This window comes from Aplidium turbinatum, chromosome 12 (assembly GCF_918807975.1).
Source record: "Aplidium turbinatum chromosome 12, kaAplTurb1.1, whole genome shotgun sequence".
NCBI lineage: Eukaryota > Metazoa > Chordata > Ascidiacea > Aplousobranchia > Polyclinidae > Aplidium > Aplidium turbinatum.
Window position 1 is genome coordinate 7,385,028 of NC_137483.1, and position 17,983 is coordinate 7,403,010.

The 17,983-nt window shown below is 37.9% G+C and overlaps 1 protein-coding gene across 1 annotated transcript in view; it reads left to right on the top strand.

Annotated features, from left to right (window-relative positions):
- LOC145780540 (uncharacterized) overlaps nt 1-16,193 on the top strand; it is a 30,575-nt gene extending 14,382 nt beyond the window's left edge. Inside the window, exons 8-9 of the mRNA XM_082592167.1 lie at nt 434-483; nt 14,213-16,193. Coding sequence (XP_082448293.1) covers nt 434-483; nt 14,213-14,317 — 155 coding nt within the window. The 3' untranslated portion in view covers nt 14,318-16,193. The remainder of the gene's footprint in view (nt 1-433; nt 484-14,212) is intronic.
- The last annotated feature ends 1,790 nt before the right edge of the window (nt 16,194-17,983 follow it).

Below are 17,983 nucleotides of genomic sequence, written 5' to 3' on the forward strand. Positions count from 1 at the left end.
AAAAACTGCTGAGCTTCTGCTTATCTAGCACTTCCAGAAAAGTCGATCAAAAATCACGAAGTAAACATGATTATTACGTCACGCTTACACACAATCATAGGCTACATGCTACACAATTTACTGTAGTAAATGATACAATTTTGAAGAACGTTTTATCAAGGATTTATAGAACACTCTGTGGACCAACAGAAATTCCAGGTTGACCACCAGTGGTCCACCTGGACCACGTTGAGAATCACTGTTTTAACGGACCCTTGTACTTTAAAGTTTGAAACATTGTGTTTTGTTTCGAAGGCAGTTTTTAGAGTGTCGTTTCATTTTAACCAAAAACCGTTGCTTCAAACAACCCTACTGACTTTCTAACAACAGACAATATAAAGTATGTAAATAAGCGTTTTATTGTCCTACTAGTCATTTGTATTTTTTTGTGCAGGTCACGTCGAGCCCAACACAGTAAGATTGGAGCAAAGGGAAGATGTTCAGGTAAGTAATCATGGTGTTGTTATGAAGTTGGAAATTTGAGTCTTGTTGATATTTTCATCAATGATGAACTTTATGGACACTAGTTTGAGTAATATTAATTAATTAATCAATCAATTGTACACGTCACCGTCAAAAGAGGATGTGACGTTCGTAGTTAAGGCATACACACAACGTATCAAACAATCCAACAGTCACTGCCAGAAGAAATTGTACCACACGTGGAAAATCTTCGGGCACTCCTTGACAAAGCGTATTATACAAACAACACCCACAATACATATTTCATTCTTACTATATCCTTACTTGCTGACACGCAATGGCAACATTATTCGGAGATGGTGTGCATGTTTTGCACACCTCTTAAGGAGATGACCACTTAGTGATTAATAGTGAAGCGGACATACCTGCTGGGTGTGTTTAAATGTTTATGACGCGGTAAGCCTAAAAGCAAAGTCCTGAATTGCGTAGTTGATGACATGTCAATTCGAGACATCATCCGTGAACTGGTTAAAAATGGTTTAGGAAAAGGTTGTCTGGAGAAGGTTGTGATCACTATTTTGTAAATAACTCTCTCTCTGTGTAGGTATCATGGCTGATACAGCCCTCGATGTACAATGATGTTCCAGTTTGATCGATCTCGTGCGTCTTGCCAAATTTTAGTAGGGTTCTTGGTATGTGGTTGAAAATTGTGCAAAAATGTAAATCTTTGAGCTCCTCTTGACCGTTTTCCTAGTATTTTTCCACTTAAAGATAAATCTTCAAGTTTGCCTTTCCTTATGATGTGACCCAAGAACTTCAGTTGCCGCATTTCTATAGATCTCATTATCTGCTGCTCCTGGCCCATCTGTTGGAGAACTGCTCTATTGGTTCGAAAAGCTGTCCATGGAATTTTGAGAATTCTTCGGTAAAACCACATTTCTGCAGCTTCAAGCTTTTTTCGTGTTTTTGCCGTTAGCGTCCAGGTTTCACATCCGCACATCAAAATTGACCAAACAAAGCATTTTAACAAACGAATTTTTAAGGTTTTGGAGAGCTTTCGATCTTTAAAGATTTTTGCCATGGTGTTGAAACTTGATTTTGATAGTGCAATGCGTCGTCTAATTTCTTCTTCACATCGGGTGCTTGGATTCAGTATTGAGCCCAAATAATTGAATTTTTGAACCTGTTCAATTTTGTTATCATTGTAGTACACGCAAATTGTTGGTTCAGGAAGACGTTTCGAGACTGCCAGAGTTTTAGTTTTGTTAATGTTTATTTTTAGTCCATATTTTTCACTAGATGTTTGCACTGCATCTAGTAAAATTTGCAAACCACATTGTGACGTTGCAAGCAAGACTGTGTCATCTGCATATCGAATGTTATTTATAAGTTTTCCGTTTATATTAATTCCTTCATCAATATCTTCCAGTTCTCTAAGGATGAGCTCACTGTACAAATTGAAGAGATCTGGGCTCATGACACAGCCCTGTCGAACACCTCTTGATATTTCCATCCATTCAGTGATTCCATTGGGAAGTATGACAGCGGCTTGTTGCTTGTAGTATAGATTGTGTATCATACGGAAATCTTTATCATCAATCCCAATTCGTTTTAGTGATGAAAGAAGCTGGAAATGGCGTACTTTATCAAAAGCTTTCTGATAATCTATGAAACACAGAAATACATCTTGTTGGTGTTGAATTGAACGTTCACACAGCATGCGAATTACAAAAATTGCATTTCTTGTTCCTTTGTCAGGCATGAATCCGTATTGGCAAGCAGATATTTCCGGTAAAATCTTTCTTCGTATTCTTTGGAGGACAATTTTCAAGAGCAGTTTTAATGTATGTGACATTAGACTTATCGTTCTGTGGTTTCCACACTCAAGTGTGTTTGGTTTTTTCGGAAGGGCAATAAAAAGAGATTTCAGCATATCCTTAGGTAATTCACCACTTTCATAAATGGTATTAATGAGATTCCACAACAAGCTTATTCCATCTTCTTTCAAGGCTATCAACATTTCCACCACAATTTCATCTGAGCCTGCTGCCTTGCCGGTTTTTGAATTATCTAAAGCCCACTGTACTTCTTCCTTTAATATTGGTGGTCCAGTTTCACAATTAATCATATTATTATCAATATCTTCTCTGTCGTCTTGAAAAAGGTTAGTGATGTACTCTTCCCAACGTTTCTTCACATCTTTCGGTTCACAGAGAATTTTGCCATCAGAAGATCGAATGCACTTCGAGGTTAATACAGGAGGGGTTTTGGATATTAAGCGTATTTCCTTGAACAGTTCCTTCGAGCTGATGTCTTTGAGCCTTTCAAATTTTTTATACTTTTCTTCTAACCATTGTTCTTTTGCAGATTTGCACTTTTCTTGAATAGATTGATGAATTTTGTTATATTTTTCTCGGTTTGTTTTTGACTGTCTTCTTTCTGACATAAGATTTTTTATTTCTTCTGTCATCCAGTGAGGCTGTTTAGTTCGTCTGGTTTCTTTTGGTATAACTTTATCTGCTGCTGTTAGAATACTTGTTTTGAGATTGTCCCACTGATTATCTACTATTTCTTTCTTTTGGTTAGCTGGGAGATTATCCAGGACAGCATGGCAAAAATCTGTTCTTGTTACAGGGTCTTTCAGAGCAGTTAAAAAATATTTCGGTTTGCATTTCGGTTGTTTTAAAGTGTTTAAACGAATTTTAATTGTTGCAATTACAGGGTTATGATCACTGTTTCCATCAGCACCGGGATAGGCTCTTGCATTAGAAATGGAAGACCTATATCTTTCATTTATCATAATGTAGTCAATTTGATTTCTTGATCGGTCACCAGGACTTGTCCAAGTATATCGACGCCGAGGGTGTGCTGCAAACCATGTGTTCATAACAGCAAGCTTTTTTCCTTCACACCAGTCAATGAGCATCTCACCGCGATCGTTTTGTGATCCAAGGCCGTCAGGTCCAACAGTTTTTCCATGTTTGTTGCAGCCAACTTTAGCTTTAAAATCACCCATCACAATATTCACTTCCTGTGATTTACATTCTTTGTACAGTTCATCCAGTGAGTCGTAGAAATCACCAATTTCCGAGTCATCTGCATCCGTTGTTGGTGCATAAGCAACAATCAGATTGATATTGAAAGGACTAGCTTTCAGTTTTACGAGAAGCAAACGATCAGATTTAGGCCAACTACCCAATATTGATTTAGAAAGTTGTTTGTCAATAATCACAGCAACACCTCTTTGATGTTCATTACCTCCAGAATATATAATTGTTTTATCATCTTTCATGAATTGACCAGTTTTTGTCCATCTTACTTCGCAAAGACCCAAGCAGTTCATTCTCATTCTGTCCATTTCTAGCATAATATTGTCCAGTTTTCCTTGTTGGTAAAGTGTTCGTACATTCCATATGGCAATTCTTTGAGTTCGTTGTCGGAATATTTTTGCATTAATTACAGTTGTTGAATGACGATCGAAAGAGCCCTGCAATTGATGACTCCGACTACCGGGCGAGGGGCTCTGGTTTCTAGAACTCGGAGACCCATTTACGCCGTTTCTCGTATTTTTGTTAAACTTTTGCATCATTGTAGACTTGGCCATAGTACTGAAGTAGGTAGGCCAGTTCCTTTCTTCAGCGCCTCTGTGTTTAGTCAGCCGCAATGCTTCCAGCCGCACCACGAGGAGGTACACAGATGACTTGGTGCCAACAACGGTCACCCACGGATTTTCAATTTTGTAAATAACACTTATCACAAATGTGCATAAATTTGAAGTTCAGGTTGTTTCTTAAAATTAAAAACTTGTTATTACCAAAGTATTTTTCACCTCATTTCAACATTGATGAAGACATTACTATCATACTAAAGTTTTTGAAAAAATACTTATTAGCTCATTGAAAGGTGAAGCAGCTTTCAATTCCCAAAGCTGAAAACGCGGAATGATTGTGTAAGATAATGAAAATTAAGAGATTATGCAATCATGTTATTTTTTTAAAACTTGTCCTTACCATGTTTTTGTCTTGGTTTGTACTGTAGTTTGTTCTTAATCGAGAATTTTTATAACATTTGCATAAAATCACACTTTTTGTTTGAATAGCAAAACAAAAAACAACATTTTCTTTGAACTTCCATAAGCACAACTTCAGTTCGAATGTGATTTGCTTTATAGCAGGGATGCGGAGCTGCTATAAAAAAGGTCCGGCTCCAGCTCGGAGCTGTGAGGCTTTACATCAGTAGCTCCACCTCTGGAGCTCTCCGGCTTCATGCCAATGGCTCTGGCTGCAGCTCCAGAGAGAAAATAAAGACGTGTGTCCAAAATAAGTACATTTATTAGAATTAAATATAATGGAGTTTTTTAAAACACTGCCCTTCAAAACAACGACAAATATAAGAAATATGTAATTCGTGGGAAGTAACAAATTAGCTTCCTAGCCTGCATAGTTTCAATAAATTGCTTTCATGTGCTATGTCTCTTGAGAGTACTTGAGAGTAAAATTTTTTTTAGATATTGTGTGACTTCATAATTTTCGTTTCATGCTGTAACAGGTAGCTAGTAGGCTTGCCTGTGACTAACTGTGCATTACTTTACACTCACCACACGAAATGCCTAGCTGCTCATTAGTTCAGTACCAACTAGCGAAGTTTATCGGTATTTTCATTGATTCAACGTTTACATACGTTTAATGTACGGCATGACTTGTATGTATGATTTTGCTAGTTGATTTGTGATGAAACAATCCGCTCTGTAAAAAATGCGACAAAATGTGACATAGCCTGTCACTATCCCTAGTTGGTCATCTCTCATAGTTTCTTGTCTCGTTACATAGATTTAATAAAATTAACTCGTGAGTTTCTCAGCTAAAGCTGGAGCCTGAGCGGTTGCCTTTTTTATGGCTCCAGCTTCGACTCCTCAGAAAACGGAGTTAAAGGCTCCAGCTCCGGTCCTATTAAAAACGCTGGCTCCGCGGCTGCAGCTCCGACTTCCTAGCAGGGGCTCTGAGAGGGGGGAAGTCGGGCAACTTTCCCCCCTAGCATAACACTGTAAAGGAAAAACGAGTAGTTTTTCGTTTTGTTACTTTTGAGGGGGGCCCATTTTTACTACTAGGCCTACAAAAAATATACCAACTTAAAAATAAACAATTTTTTGAATGAAATGCGTAGTTCCAACTATTTTTCGATTAATGTAGGTGCTACTTCAAATCAAGAACAAATCATTCTCGTATTAATTGAGGAAGGTTATGTTAAACTGCTTCAAGACATAAGATCTTACTGACTTCTGTATCACTGAACCGTTTCTGTTGTTTTAACTTGACAACTGGTGCTTTGGCTAAGCGTGTAGCCTGCTATTTTTGCTTGACCAACTTAACCTTGACTTCAAAAACTGCGTTGGCCAGGTTGCCTATGTGATAATGGATCCAACATGTCTGGAAGGGGAAAGATGTTCATGCAAGATTAAAGGAAGTAAATCCTTCCTTACTATTTTCTGCTTATGGATGTCACTGCGAAAATCTAGTTGGAGTTTATGGTGTGCAGTTGGGACTTGTGGATGAAATTTAGACAAGTTGTAGCCCACGATAATGACATTTTGGATGAGTTGGTACTTTTAAAAGAAAGCTAGACAGCAAACTTGAGCTGCAAACCGGAACGTACCACCTCATGATCTCCACTCAAAAAAATCGTTGATTGCAAGCTTCGAAACAATTTTCTAAAATATTTTCGTTGCTTTGAGAATTGTTTACTTAAACCGGTAAGCCTCTCTCGAACGGATGCGAGTTGAAAACGTGGTTTTAGCACATAGAAATTTGTGAAGAATTGTTTACGCTCCACCATGACTCAAAACCTATCGAACAGCCTATGCATAACCTATTGTGCATCAAATCAGACTATGCAAAGTCTTTATTATTTGATGCTCTGATCTGTAACTTTGCATTGGAAAAGGTCCGGAATGGATTAAATGCTTTGTTGAGATATTTTTATTGCCTGGAGGCATATTGTGTGCATACAATTTTTTCTCCATCTATGCTAAAGTTACCAGCTGCAACAATTTTGATTCGCATCTGAATGGAACCAATAGCCTACTGGCACACAGGTTTGTCATGGGAACAAGACCATTATCAACGACCCAACAACGGCTCTTCCAGGATTCCAAACCACAATAGGTAGCAGCTAACAGGATCACCAGCAAGCACGCTCGCACTTCCCAAACACTATATAGGTGGGGTACTCTCTGTAGCTCAGATGCTGAAAGTCATTTAATTGCAAATCATCTTCTATTTCAGTTTTTGATGTCTTTTTGACGTCACAGCTTTATGTGATCAATTTCTTATTGAGCGCTGGTGAAGGCTTTGTTGTGTACGACAAATGTATAAATCCAACCAACAGCACAAGTGAATAAAAATAACGGTTAACCTCTCAAGTACATGTAGCTCCACACAGAGTGAAATTTACATGCCTTATGAATTTTTTTTATTTCTTTAAAAGTCATGTCTAAAAATACATTATTGGCCCAAAAAGAATGTCTAAAAAGACATTATGAAAAGTAACTACGGACAAAGGCCAGTGTTTCGATCTTCCGATCTCTTCAGCGTAGTAAAGTTAAAGTGGAAAGTTGTCTTGAAGCGTTGGTTGAGATGATGATTTGAAACTTGAGTGATTGTTGTGCGACAATGAGACTGGATTTAAGTTTTAACTTCGGACTTAAGCGAAACGTAATTTTACAGCCTATTAGAAGGTGTGATTTTTTTGAGAGAATTTGTGCTAAGAAATGGCAGGAATTTGTTAAAGATAAAAGCTAGAAAAAAAAGACAAGAATTTGCAACTGAGCTGGGACATAACAATCATCTGAGATGGAACTAAAATACAAGAAATTAGATACTAGCGGCACATATAAGTATTAAAATTCAAAGAAAATGAAGGGGTGTACCAGCAAACATCTATAGGATTGGCCCATGATATTAGAGAAGGATCCACAGAGGGATCCACAGTTTCAAATTCGATAAATATATTATCCGACTTATACCTGGAGAATATCATCGATTTTCACCTCAAAAGTAAGGGTTCGACTTATACACGAGATCAACCTATACTCGAGTATAGGCTACACGTAGGGCCGGATTAACCATTAGGCTAATAAGGCTATAGCCTTAGGCCCTGGAAAAATTCGGCCCTCAATTTTTGTAAGGCTGATAGTGATACAAATCTAGTACTAGTACAGTACAGTTTTTGCTTAAAAACGAAAGACTGAGTTGAGTCAATACATGTGAAGAGCCAATTTCCAAAACCACGTAGGCGCCACTTTTACCGAAATTGAGTTTAGAGCAGGGCTGTTCAACCTGGGGGTCGCGAGCCGTTTTTTGGAGGTTCGCGAGGCGCTTGAAATTCCAGCGCATTGTTTTCAATTCTTTGTTGCCAGAAAAGGTAAAAAACTGTTTTTTTTCGCAATCGCCCATTCCTCGACTTGAGGTTGTTATAGTGGCTCTGGTTATATCGTTTAAGCTTTCAGACGTTGTACGTTGTTTTGTACAGACTAAAGTTAACCAGTAACAACGCTATGGTAAAAAAGAAAAATTATGTAGAATCCCATGCAAAATATAGATTTCTCAGTATCGTTTTCAATGGCATTGAAAAAAATTAACTCAGTGTCTGCTATTTTGTTTGAAAGCTCTTTCAGCATCAGGTGCAGTGTTGGGCGCGATAACTTAGTTTTTAGTTAAGCGATAACGATAATCGATAAACAAAAAATGCCTAAAGCGATAACGATAAACGATAAATCAAAAAAGTTAAGCGATAACGATAAACGATAAAATTATCGCCGATAATGTCCGATAACGATAACTTTTTTTTCTTGATTAGCGCTGCCCCATCCCATGCAACACGAACTGTTTTCATCAACATGACGAAAAATTGAACATAATATACAGTAAAAGGGACAAAACTTTTTGTAAGTTATGCATGAATAGAATCGCAACAGCGGCAGTGGGTATCGAACCTTTTACCTCTTGATCCAGAATCAAACCACTGAGGTAACCGCCGTGCTTATAATTATACCTTCAGATACCAGTTGGATGCTTTTATCAATTGAGTTACACTGCTGCTTACGTTTAGTAGGCAAAATAATTAAATCAAATGAAACTACCATAAAAAATTCCAAACTTTGTATTTTGCTTTCTGCTTAAAGGGCTGTTTACAGCAAAGTCGCCTGTGCGCTTACATTTTAATTCTAAAATTCACTCGCGATTGCCGATTCCAGCAAAACAACAAGAGAATTGTTGCATGCATTTCATTGCATTGCAATTTGCAACTCTAAAAATTATTGTGTTGTCATTGCCGTCGCTGCAGGGGGTCGTGCCCCCCTCCCCTGACAACGACCTGTGCACACACACTTCAGGCAGTGTAGAAGAACTGGTTTCAATTTTAGTTTCATTAACTAGGTGGCTAGTAAAAATATTACTTTTCATGGTTTTTCCACTTGTGTGTTGATCCGAAATAAAATTTATCGGCGATAATCAAATATTGCCTTTGGCGATAACGATAAACGATAACTGAAAAGGTAATTGAGCGATAACGATAGGCGATAAAAATTTATCGCCGATAGTTATTGCCGGTAAATTATCGCCGATAATGCCCATCACTGATCAGGTGCACGCATTGACAAACTTAATACTTAAAAATATGCAGCACCAACCATCTCTCTGAAATTGATTTAAATAAATCCATAAAAGATTGCAATAAATTCAGCCGGTGAAAGTGCGAAAACGTAGATTATCCTCCCCTTTTTTCTCCTATTATCTAGCTAAGATTGATAGAAAATGGAAATAACAATCGGAGGAAATGTAATAAAAGCCGTGAAAACATCGCAAAAACACGTTTTTCGTTTCGGAAGTTTACGTTGGAACAGCAAAACTAAACATAACTGGATGTCAGCATGAATCAAATTTGGTTAACTTTTGCATATGCTTTTGTTGAATACTTTTATAGGGAGGGGGGTACGATTCTACATTGATTGCTCTGAGGGGGTCGCGGTGGAAAAAAGGCAAAAAAAAACCTGGTTTAGAGTGTCATTAGGTAAAGTATTACCATAGGCACCTACTATCCATTTCTTTCTTTCCAAAATCTATTCCATCTGCTTCAAATTTGACTATAAAAATTGTGTTTGTTTCCAAAACCAATTATGCGCCATCATTAGCCATTTTTCTTTTATGTTTATGTTAGTTTGCAGTAAATAATTTCAGTTTTTCATGTATGTATTTTTATTACTTTTTGTAGCTTGGTTTGCGAAATTAAGCCCTTCTCTAGTAAACAGCCTTAGGCCTACAGTACCTTTAATCCGACCCTGGCTACACGGTAGTGCAGGAGTGTATTATACATGAGTGTATATTGATGAGTGTATGAGATGTATCCGTGGGTCACGTACTGGTCACGTAGCCTATAGGCTACATCAATACAGTACAAACAGTACAGTACAACACGGATGACAATTTTGAAAAATGCATTTTTTCTTTAAGCTGTATTCACGTGATTGTTCGTTGTGTCGTAGTTTCAACTCGATAAGTTTGCTAAAATCGATTTCATGTTTGAAGTCACAAAAAATCTAAGGGACGTTTCGATAACTCGTGAAATGCGAATGAACATTCAACCTCGCATTCGCTTTTTTGCTACCGGTACCACGTGTTTTGACTTTGAAGTTGCTCCTAACGCACGAGAAGATAAGCACTAAGCAGTGTGTGACTGTGAGCGTGCGTGTCGTGCGCAACTGCGCATCTCAGATCAGTAGTGATTCACGGGTCAGAGAAAGCCATGCGATCAGCTGCTGTTTTGCGGGCAAGAGCAACGTAGACTGTTTTTCGCTTTCGGCATTCTTTGAGTACGTTTAAATGATCTAAATTTCTTTCACAAAGCAAACCGAAAGGACGCATTAACTCAAAAGGTTGCAACCGAAAAATGCCTAACAGAACGTGGTGAACTGAATCAAGTCATGACTCGTAACAAAAATTAAACTGACACCGAAACTGAACTGGTACCATAACTTTCAAGAAAAGAATCCGTGGTGAATCTGAAAAAGTCATAATATTGAAATTCAACGCGAGACGCGTTAGTTTCACCAGTTTGACTGAAATCCACCAAGCATGCATTTAAGCACAATGTGGCATGCGGCAGATGCACAACGCTAAAGAGACGTAAAACTACGTATATATGTATCACACTACCGATTGTAAGAGAACGCACAATTACTGCTAGCATTTAAAATTCCCAAGAAGCACACAAATACCTAGTTAGCGTTTCAAATTCCTAATAAACGATACAAATTCTTTTAGAAACCCACAAATACCTAGCTAGCGTTTCAAATTCCTAATCATGGCACACTTGACTTATGACGGAACTACCTCCAGGTTTCACGACACCAATAAGACATAAGGGAACAGTAGCGTATTTAGGGGGGAGGATAAGGGGCGATGCCCCCCCTAATGAGGGTCTGCTACTATTCGGTGAGTTCCTAACCTCTAACCCCTATCCCTAACCCCTAACCCTTAACCCTAAAACGGCAATGATAATTAGGCTACGGTACCCGATAATTAAAAAAATAAAAATAAAAAAAATCACTAAATAGGGATCGGACTCACCAAATCGGACTCACCGAATCGGACTCACCGAAACGGGCCATTCCGCCTAATGATTAGGTAACAAAATAGAAATTTTGCAAAAAAAAAAAAAAAAAAAAAAGAGGTTGTAGTGCAAGACATAATTGCTTGGATGATTCATCCTAGCGTGGGGGGGTATACTTTTTGCGATGTAATTTATCAATAGTATTCTGAGTTTCCAAATCAACTTCTAGTTTAATCTTGATTAGCCTGCAGTAAGTTAACAATATTTAATTAAGCAAGCAATCACTAGTAGCCTATACACTGCATACATTGGCGGCTCGTCTAATGGTGCTGCAGCACCACAAATAAGCTCCTACAAGGACCTACACATAGGCTACGTTGAATTCTGCAGTGGTGAATGTTAGAAGCTGCGCAACTGTGTTGCAAGACCTAGGGGGCGATAATATGCTTTTTCACCAACTTTTTGGCAAGGCTTGCTCAGTTTTTGGCGAAGAAATTCGAATGCCCCGGAGAGCACCTAGACAACAACATCGACCTAACATTCCAGCTGAAACTGCGGAGATCTATTTCAAACGAACAGTTTTTCTCCTGACAATTGCATGGCACAAATTCACGAGAGATTCAATGAGCACTGCTCGCTAGCTTTAAAAGTCAGCACATTTCTGCCTTTGTTGATTCATGAAGATGAGGACTGCCCGATCGACGAGACTTTCGACTTCTACCATGAAATGCTGAATGTTGAACCAAGCAATTGCTTTGCAGTTACCATTGAATTGCGAAGATGGAGAGCGAATTGGCTTGCATTTTCTGTAGATCAAGCGTCACCAACCTTTTTTGCGTGCGGGCCACTTTGGCACTAAGGAGAGCTGTGGCGGCCGCACTAATAAAATTTTAAGTATAAGTTGACTCTTATGCTAGAAAAGAACGCATTTCGTGCCCAGTATCCAGCGTTACATGTTGTTCACAGTGGCGTAGCGGCCACTTGGCGGTTCTGGCTCTGCGCCAGGAGCGGCAGGCTGCAAGGGGGCGGCAAAATGAGGCTGCACAGTGCACACAGCACGAGAAATGAAGTAATGCAAAAATAAATAAGTAAAACAAGAAAATCATTTACAAAGAGACAGCCAGCACACCTTAAACAATTTAAGGATAGAACAACAGCTAAAAAGCTCGAGTTGCTTCTTGCGTGATGTTGGATCAGCTGTAGCCTGTACTCCGTCTGTTGTTCAATTCTTAGTAACATTTATTACGTTATAAATCCGTTGTTATAATCACGAATCACTTTCTCTATCTCAGCAGTAGTTTCTGTAGTCAGACCTCGTTCAATTCAATTTTAAAAGTTCAATTTTGAGGCGGCTATTGATCTTTTATTTGCCTAATACATTTGTTGTTCATTTTTTGTCTTTTATTTTTGGCCTTAACGCTGAGACAGTGAGGCTTCTTTCTCAAGCAATATAGAACTTTAGAGACGCGGCACATAATTTATAATTATTTTTATTGAAAAGATTGCTTGAACATGAAACTATTTAAAAATTTGCTGCAGTCTACTTAGGGCTGCATTTTCAACGAAAGCCAGAGGCGGCAGCATATGCTCCTACGCCACTGGTTGTTCATATTTATGTTAGAATACCACAGCAACAAAATTAATCGAACAACGCTACTGCCAGGCCAAGCTCCTTTTACAACACTGTTGACTTTTTTAACAATGCCTAATAAACGAGGCCACTTGTTTTACACACTTATAGCGAGGCGAGCGGTTTCATCAGAATATTCATCGCCAAGCATGTCAATTCGCTTCACAAAAGATATCTTGCAATTAACAGTGTCAGTAAACAAGGAAATGTTTAACACATCGCAATACAGGCAACAATAGTGACCTGCAAAACATATCAGCTAAAAATAGGCTTCAATAACAGGAAGAAACCAGGCACCATGAAACAAACGCTTGTGGAAATCAACGAAAATCGTTTCTATCGTAATTTAAGAACAGTCTTCTCTCTAAAATAGCAATGTTCGTTTTTCATCTTTTTTGTGACAGTCTATAACACCGTCTTTGATTATTAGACAACTGTCACTTGCGGTGCTTATCAGCATGGCAAGAATTGTTGATTCACAACATTTTGCAGCACTAAGCTTTTCATAATATAACCAGAAAAAGTCTTTAAATTTATATATAATATTTTGCTAATTCATTATAAATTGAGTAGGCACAATGACCTATTTTGCCAACAAAAACTTGTATAAAGGGAACACTGCTCGTAAAACACAATAACGGTGAAACGCACACTAGTGTTTATATGACATTTACAAACTTAAAATAAGCAACCCTATGCTCACAGACAATTCCGAAATTCGAAAGCAGACGTTTTACTCAACCACTGGGACAGTGTGGCTGGACATCACATTGGAATAACTTTAAGCGACCCCCATCTAGAACTACAATCTGATTGGTCGGTCGGTGGAATCGTATGCAAAGCAAAAATATGCTTCCCGGAAAGCTTTTTTGCCTTCATGCTCTTTAGCTCCTCAAGAAAAGTATTTTTGGTTATACTTGTACGCTGATACCATCCGCGGGCCGCACATAACAGCGTGGAGGGCCATAACAGCGTGGTGACCCCTGCTGTAGATAAACGACCTAAATAATAATAATAAACTAATAGATATAATATATAATAAATAGATAAACTAATTTATATAAAGTTGTTCAACAGCTATAATTGTGCAGTTTTTTTTACAGATGTTTGCTATGATTAATGAAAACAGTTGTTACTTGATAAAATATATAAAACGATAGAAAATAGTATAAAAAACGTAAAAAGAACGATTAAAAAGCTACCACTAAATAAACGTTTTTAACTATCTCTACATTAGAAACCCTATTAAAAATAACTCTCGGAGTAACCTTGAATGCAAGGTAGCTAAACTACACTAGAATACAGCACACCAGTTTTAGCTCATTTTTGTGAAATCAATGTACTCATGGCCTTTATCGGGAATCACTACGAAAGATTATAATCAGTGTTTTGTGCCAACAAGATCACGTCACTTCTTTCCTGTTTGTTTTTGTTATTATTCTTTTATTTTTGTAGTTTTTCTTGGATTTGATTTTGATGCAATTGAATCCAACACTTCATGTTTTATTACTTTAGAAAGTTAAAGGTTCCGTTTCTGTCTACGTGCGCATGCGACCAAGCCCACCTGACGAAAGTACTGGCACTGAACAACCCACATCCTCGAATGTGGAAGGAGTCTGATGATTGCAATCATTTCAAAGAGGCTGGGTGGTTGCAATAGAAGTGCTGATGATGATTTGAACGACTATGATGGGATTTGTATTCGAGATTTTAACTTCATTCAAACATTTTATTCTTTTAATCATTTTCTCAACACTCGATGCCGGACGCAAATTGGCTTAACGGCGCTTGACTTTCAACTTTGTTATCCTATTGCGACGTCCTGCAACGCTGTTTACTGAAAAAATATAAAACTCTTAAATTGTGATTGCATAATTGTATTTTTTATTTATCGTCAACTGTTGTCGATTTCAAATCAGCCTAATTTAAACACAATTTTCGTAAATCATGTTTGCAATATTTTTAGTAGTTACGGTACTCCTCTTAAAATTTACCGGCTTGATGACGAAAATGTGTCTAACCACCAACAAAATGGCTTGGTCGAGATACAACAGCTTCAACGTAGCCGTACCAATTTATCAACTTGAGAAAGAAAATGTGTTTGTAACTTCCTCATGTAATTCCTTCACCAGGAAATTTTCTACTCTGCTTTGATATCACTGCTGTAGCCGTTTGTACAGTTGTGTATTTGAATCTGAAATGTCTATTTGAACGACTGTGATAAAATTTGCATTTCATGATTCTAACTTCATTCAAGCACTTTCTTTAAATCGTTTTACCAACAATCATTTGTATATTTTTGATTTAAAAGCCAACCTTTGTGTCTCAAGTTATTGTTTTTATCTGCAATATAATTACGTATTTCTGCTGTTTCTAAGCAAGTCGCAATGCCGTTTCAGTGTCACAATACTACCTTAAATTCACACAGGAGATTATGTGTCGAATGGAAATCTCATTTCTATATTTTTTCCATAGGTTTTGAGACGATTGTGCTTCAAACATTCTGGGTGTGTAAAGCTCTACCGAAATAAATAACTTTCAACAGATTAAAGGTCGATGTTTTGAGACGTTTTTAGAATGGCCTAGCGGTTTTTCAGAATAGCAATGGCCGCAATTGGCCGGACTTCGCCCGAGATAATTTTTGAGGTGTTGTCTTGTTTGAGAGCCGTGCCTGGCATTGGCATAACCTTTCTTCTTAATGGCGCTTGGCTTTAAGCTTTACTATCTTATTGCGAAATCTTGCTTCGCTCTTTACAGCAAAGTGGTCGGCAGGAGCATTTGTTATTTATTGTCAACTGTTGTTGATTTTAAATTAATCAAGTTCAAACACAATGATGTGAAAGCTAATGACTATGTTAGATTTATTTTTGTCAATTATTTTTGTGCAGCCAGGAATGTTGGATATCCCCCTCTTAAGATGCGTATGTGACGTCACGATAAAAAGGACCAGCTTGCGAGATGACCAACATTATGGCGCACAGTGCTGCATCGGTCGAATTCATAACATTTATCGAACAGTGGTTTAAAAGTTCTGAAAAGTTCAAAAACACATAAGAACGACTTTGATAGAATTTATATTTCATGATTCTAACTTCATTCAAGCGCTTCGTTCTTTCAATGGTTTCATCATCAATCATACTTTTGATATAAAATGCAACAATTCTATTTTTAGTTTTATTCCATGCAATGTAATTGCGTTTGCGTATGCCGCTTTTACTTAGCAAGACGCTCCCTTACCATTTAGTTATTCGTTTATTTCCATTGAAGCCCAATGAGAATTGTAGATGTCGAAATATATGATACTGTGAAGTGCATTGCGCCAATGAGACTGCCGTCGCTTATGAAGTTTACACCAGCAGAACTAAGCTACGAACTGGATTTCCATTTGAACTTTGATCATTGAACGATTTTGTTTTTTGCAAAGGATCTTCAAACAATTTCGAATTTGAATTTTTTCATTGTTGTTGTCTGTAGATGTTGTCCTAAATATATCAGCTGTCCTATATATTGTTCTAATTTTGTATGATTTACGTTTGAATTTAGACCCCTGTGGTTTCCAACCTTTGTGTTGCATTCAGGCACGTAGCCAGCCGGGGGCCAGGGGGAACCTCGCCCCCCCCCCTGAAAAAAATTTCGCCTCCCTCCCTCTGGCAAAATCCCAACATTCTCGAGCAACAGCTACAATTATAATGATTTTGCCCATCTTTTCCGTTGCAGAGCTCCAACCTAGGCCCAATTAACTACAACTGTTTTGTTTAGTTAACAGCTAAGATGATTACACAATTTCGCCCCCCCCCCCTACCCCCTCCTTTGGCAACCTCAACATGTTCAATTCAACCAAGGCCAACACGTGTTAAGTTGGTAGAATAATTGTCCGAAACTGCAAAATGAAAATGTTTTGGGAAAGAATATAACCTAACAAAGAGGGAATGGTTTTCCAGCAGGCCTACAAATCGGTAGCCTACAAATTACGCTATTTGATATTAGCTGTCGCTATTCTCAGTACCATACCTAATTCTAAGGGTCAGTGATAAACCAAATTTGTGCAGTGATAATCAATTTGTGCAGTGATAAATCGCAAAATGTGCAGTGGTAAAGCAAGCGGTTTTTGAAGACAACGCATACAAAATATAAACCTGTAATCTTTTAAGCAGTGTTTATTTTTTCTCTTTAATCCAATCAGTGTAAATAAATTTTGTTTCTAGTTTTCTTATCTGTAAAGTGTTCAACCTTGCAGCAGATATTGCTACATTTGGATCTAGCACTGCCGTTAGTGAGTGTGGATTCTCAGTGTTAACAAGGGTTGACGCTCCCACTAGACCAGCGGTTCTCAACCAGTGGGCCATGGCTCACTGGTGGGCCATAGAAGCATTTTGAGGTGGGCCACAGACATATTTAAAAAATTAAAAGATTTATTGAAACATTTTGTTTCATCTTTGTCACTATAGTCAATTTTACACTTGTGTGTTTGTTTAGTTACAATGAATGATAGCCTACTGCTGTTTTTAGCTACAAAGTGGCAATCATCATTCTAATTATTGCGACACACAGTTTTACATCAACTCAGTTTTACAACACTTTATGATGTAATAGACTAGTTTGTGGTTACAATTAGAATAAAGCCATCTTTAAAGGGATACTAAAGGAAAAACTTGACTTGGCGATTTTCCACGTTCTTTGTGTTTAACATGCTACCATAAAACGATTTTCAATAAAATTTTGCCCCATTGCGGTCTGACCACCATTGCGCGCGTGATTTTGTCAGAGCTTTCAAAACGAGATTTGGCCTGAGCAGCGAAGCGTGCGACTGTACAGTTACGTCACTAAAGACTACAGCAATCAGCTAATCGCGCAACAATTGTTACTGCGGGCGATTTGACTGTAGGCTATGTATGTATGTACATCAAAACAACACATTTCAACATCAAAACATCAGACAGTTTGCTCAAAACATCAGATGTGGTAACGTGGCTTTTGTTATTGCTGTCTTTAGTGACGTATTATCGAGCAGTGTTTGCACTTTTTGGTCATTTTGAAAAAAATGAAAATAAATGAAACATTGGACTTTGGGCCTTACCAGCGCCATTGAAAACAAATTTTTTTCGGTAATTTTTTTTGAAATGTATTCTTGAATGTTCAGTTTACTCATTTTAATGCTTAATTCCCGTTTGAAATTTTCATTTAGTAGCCTATGCCTTTAAAAGCGGTAGCTTATTTGAACTTCAGCAGATCCGCTTTTTAGTACGTGCAGCTTTTTATTTTGGGGAGGAATTGACAATACCGTAC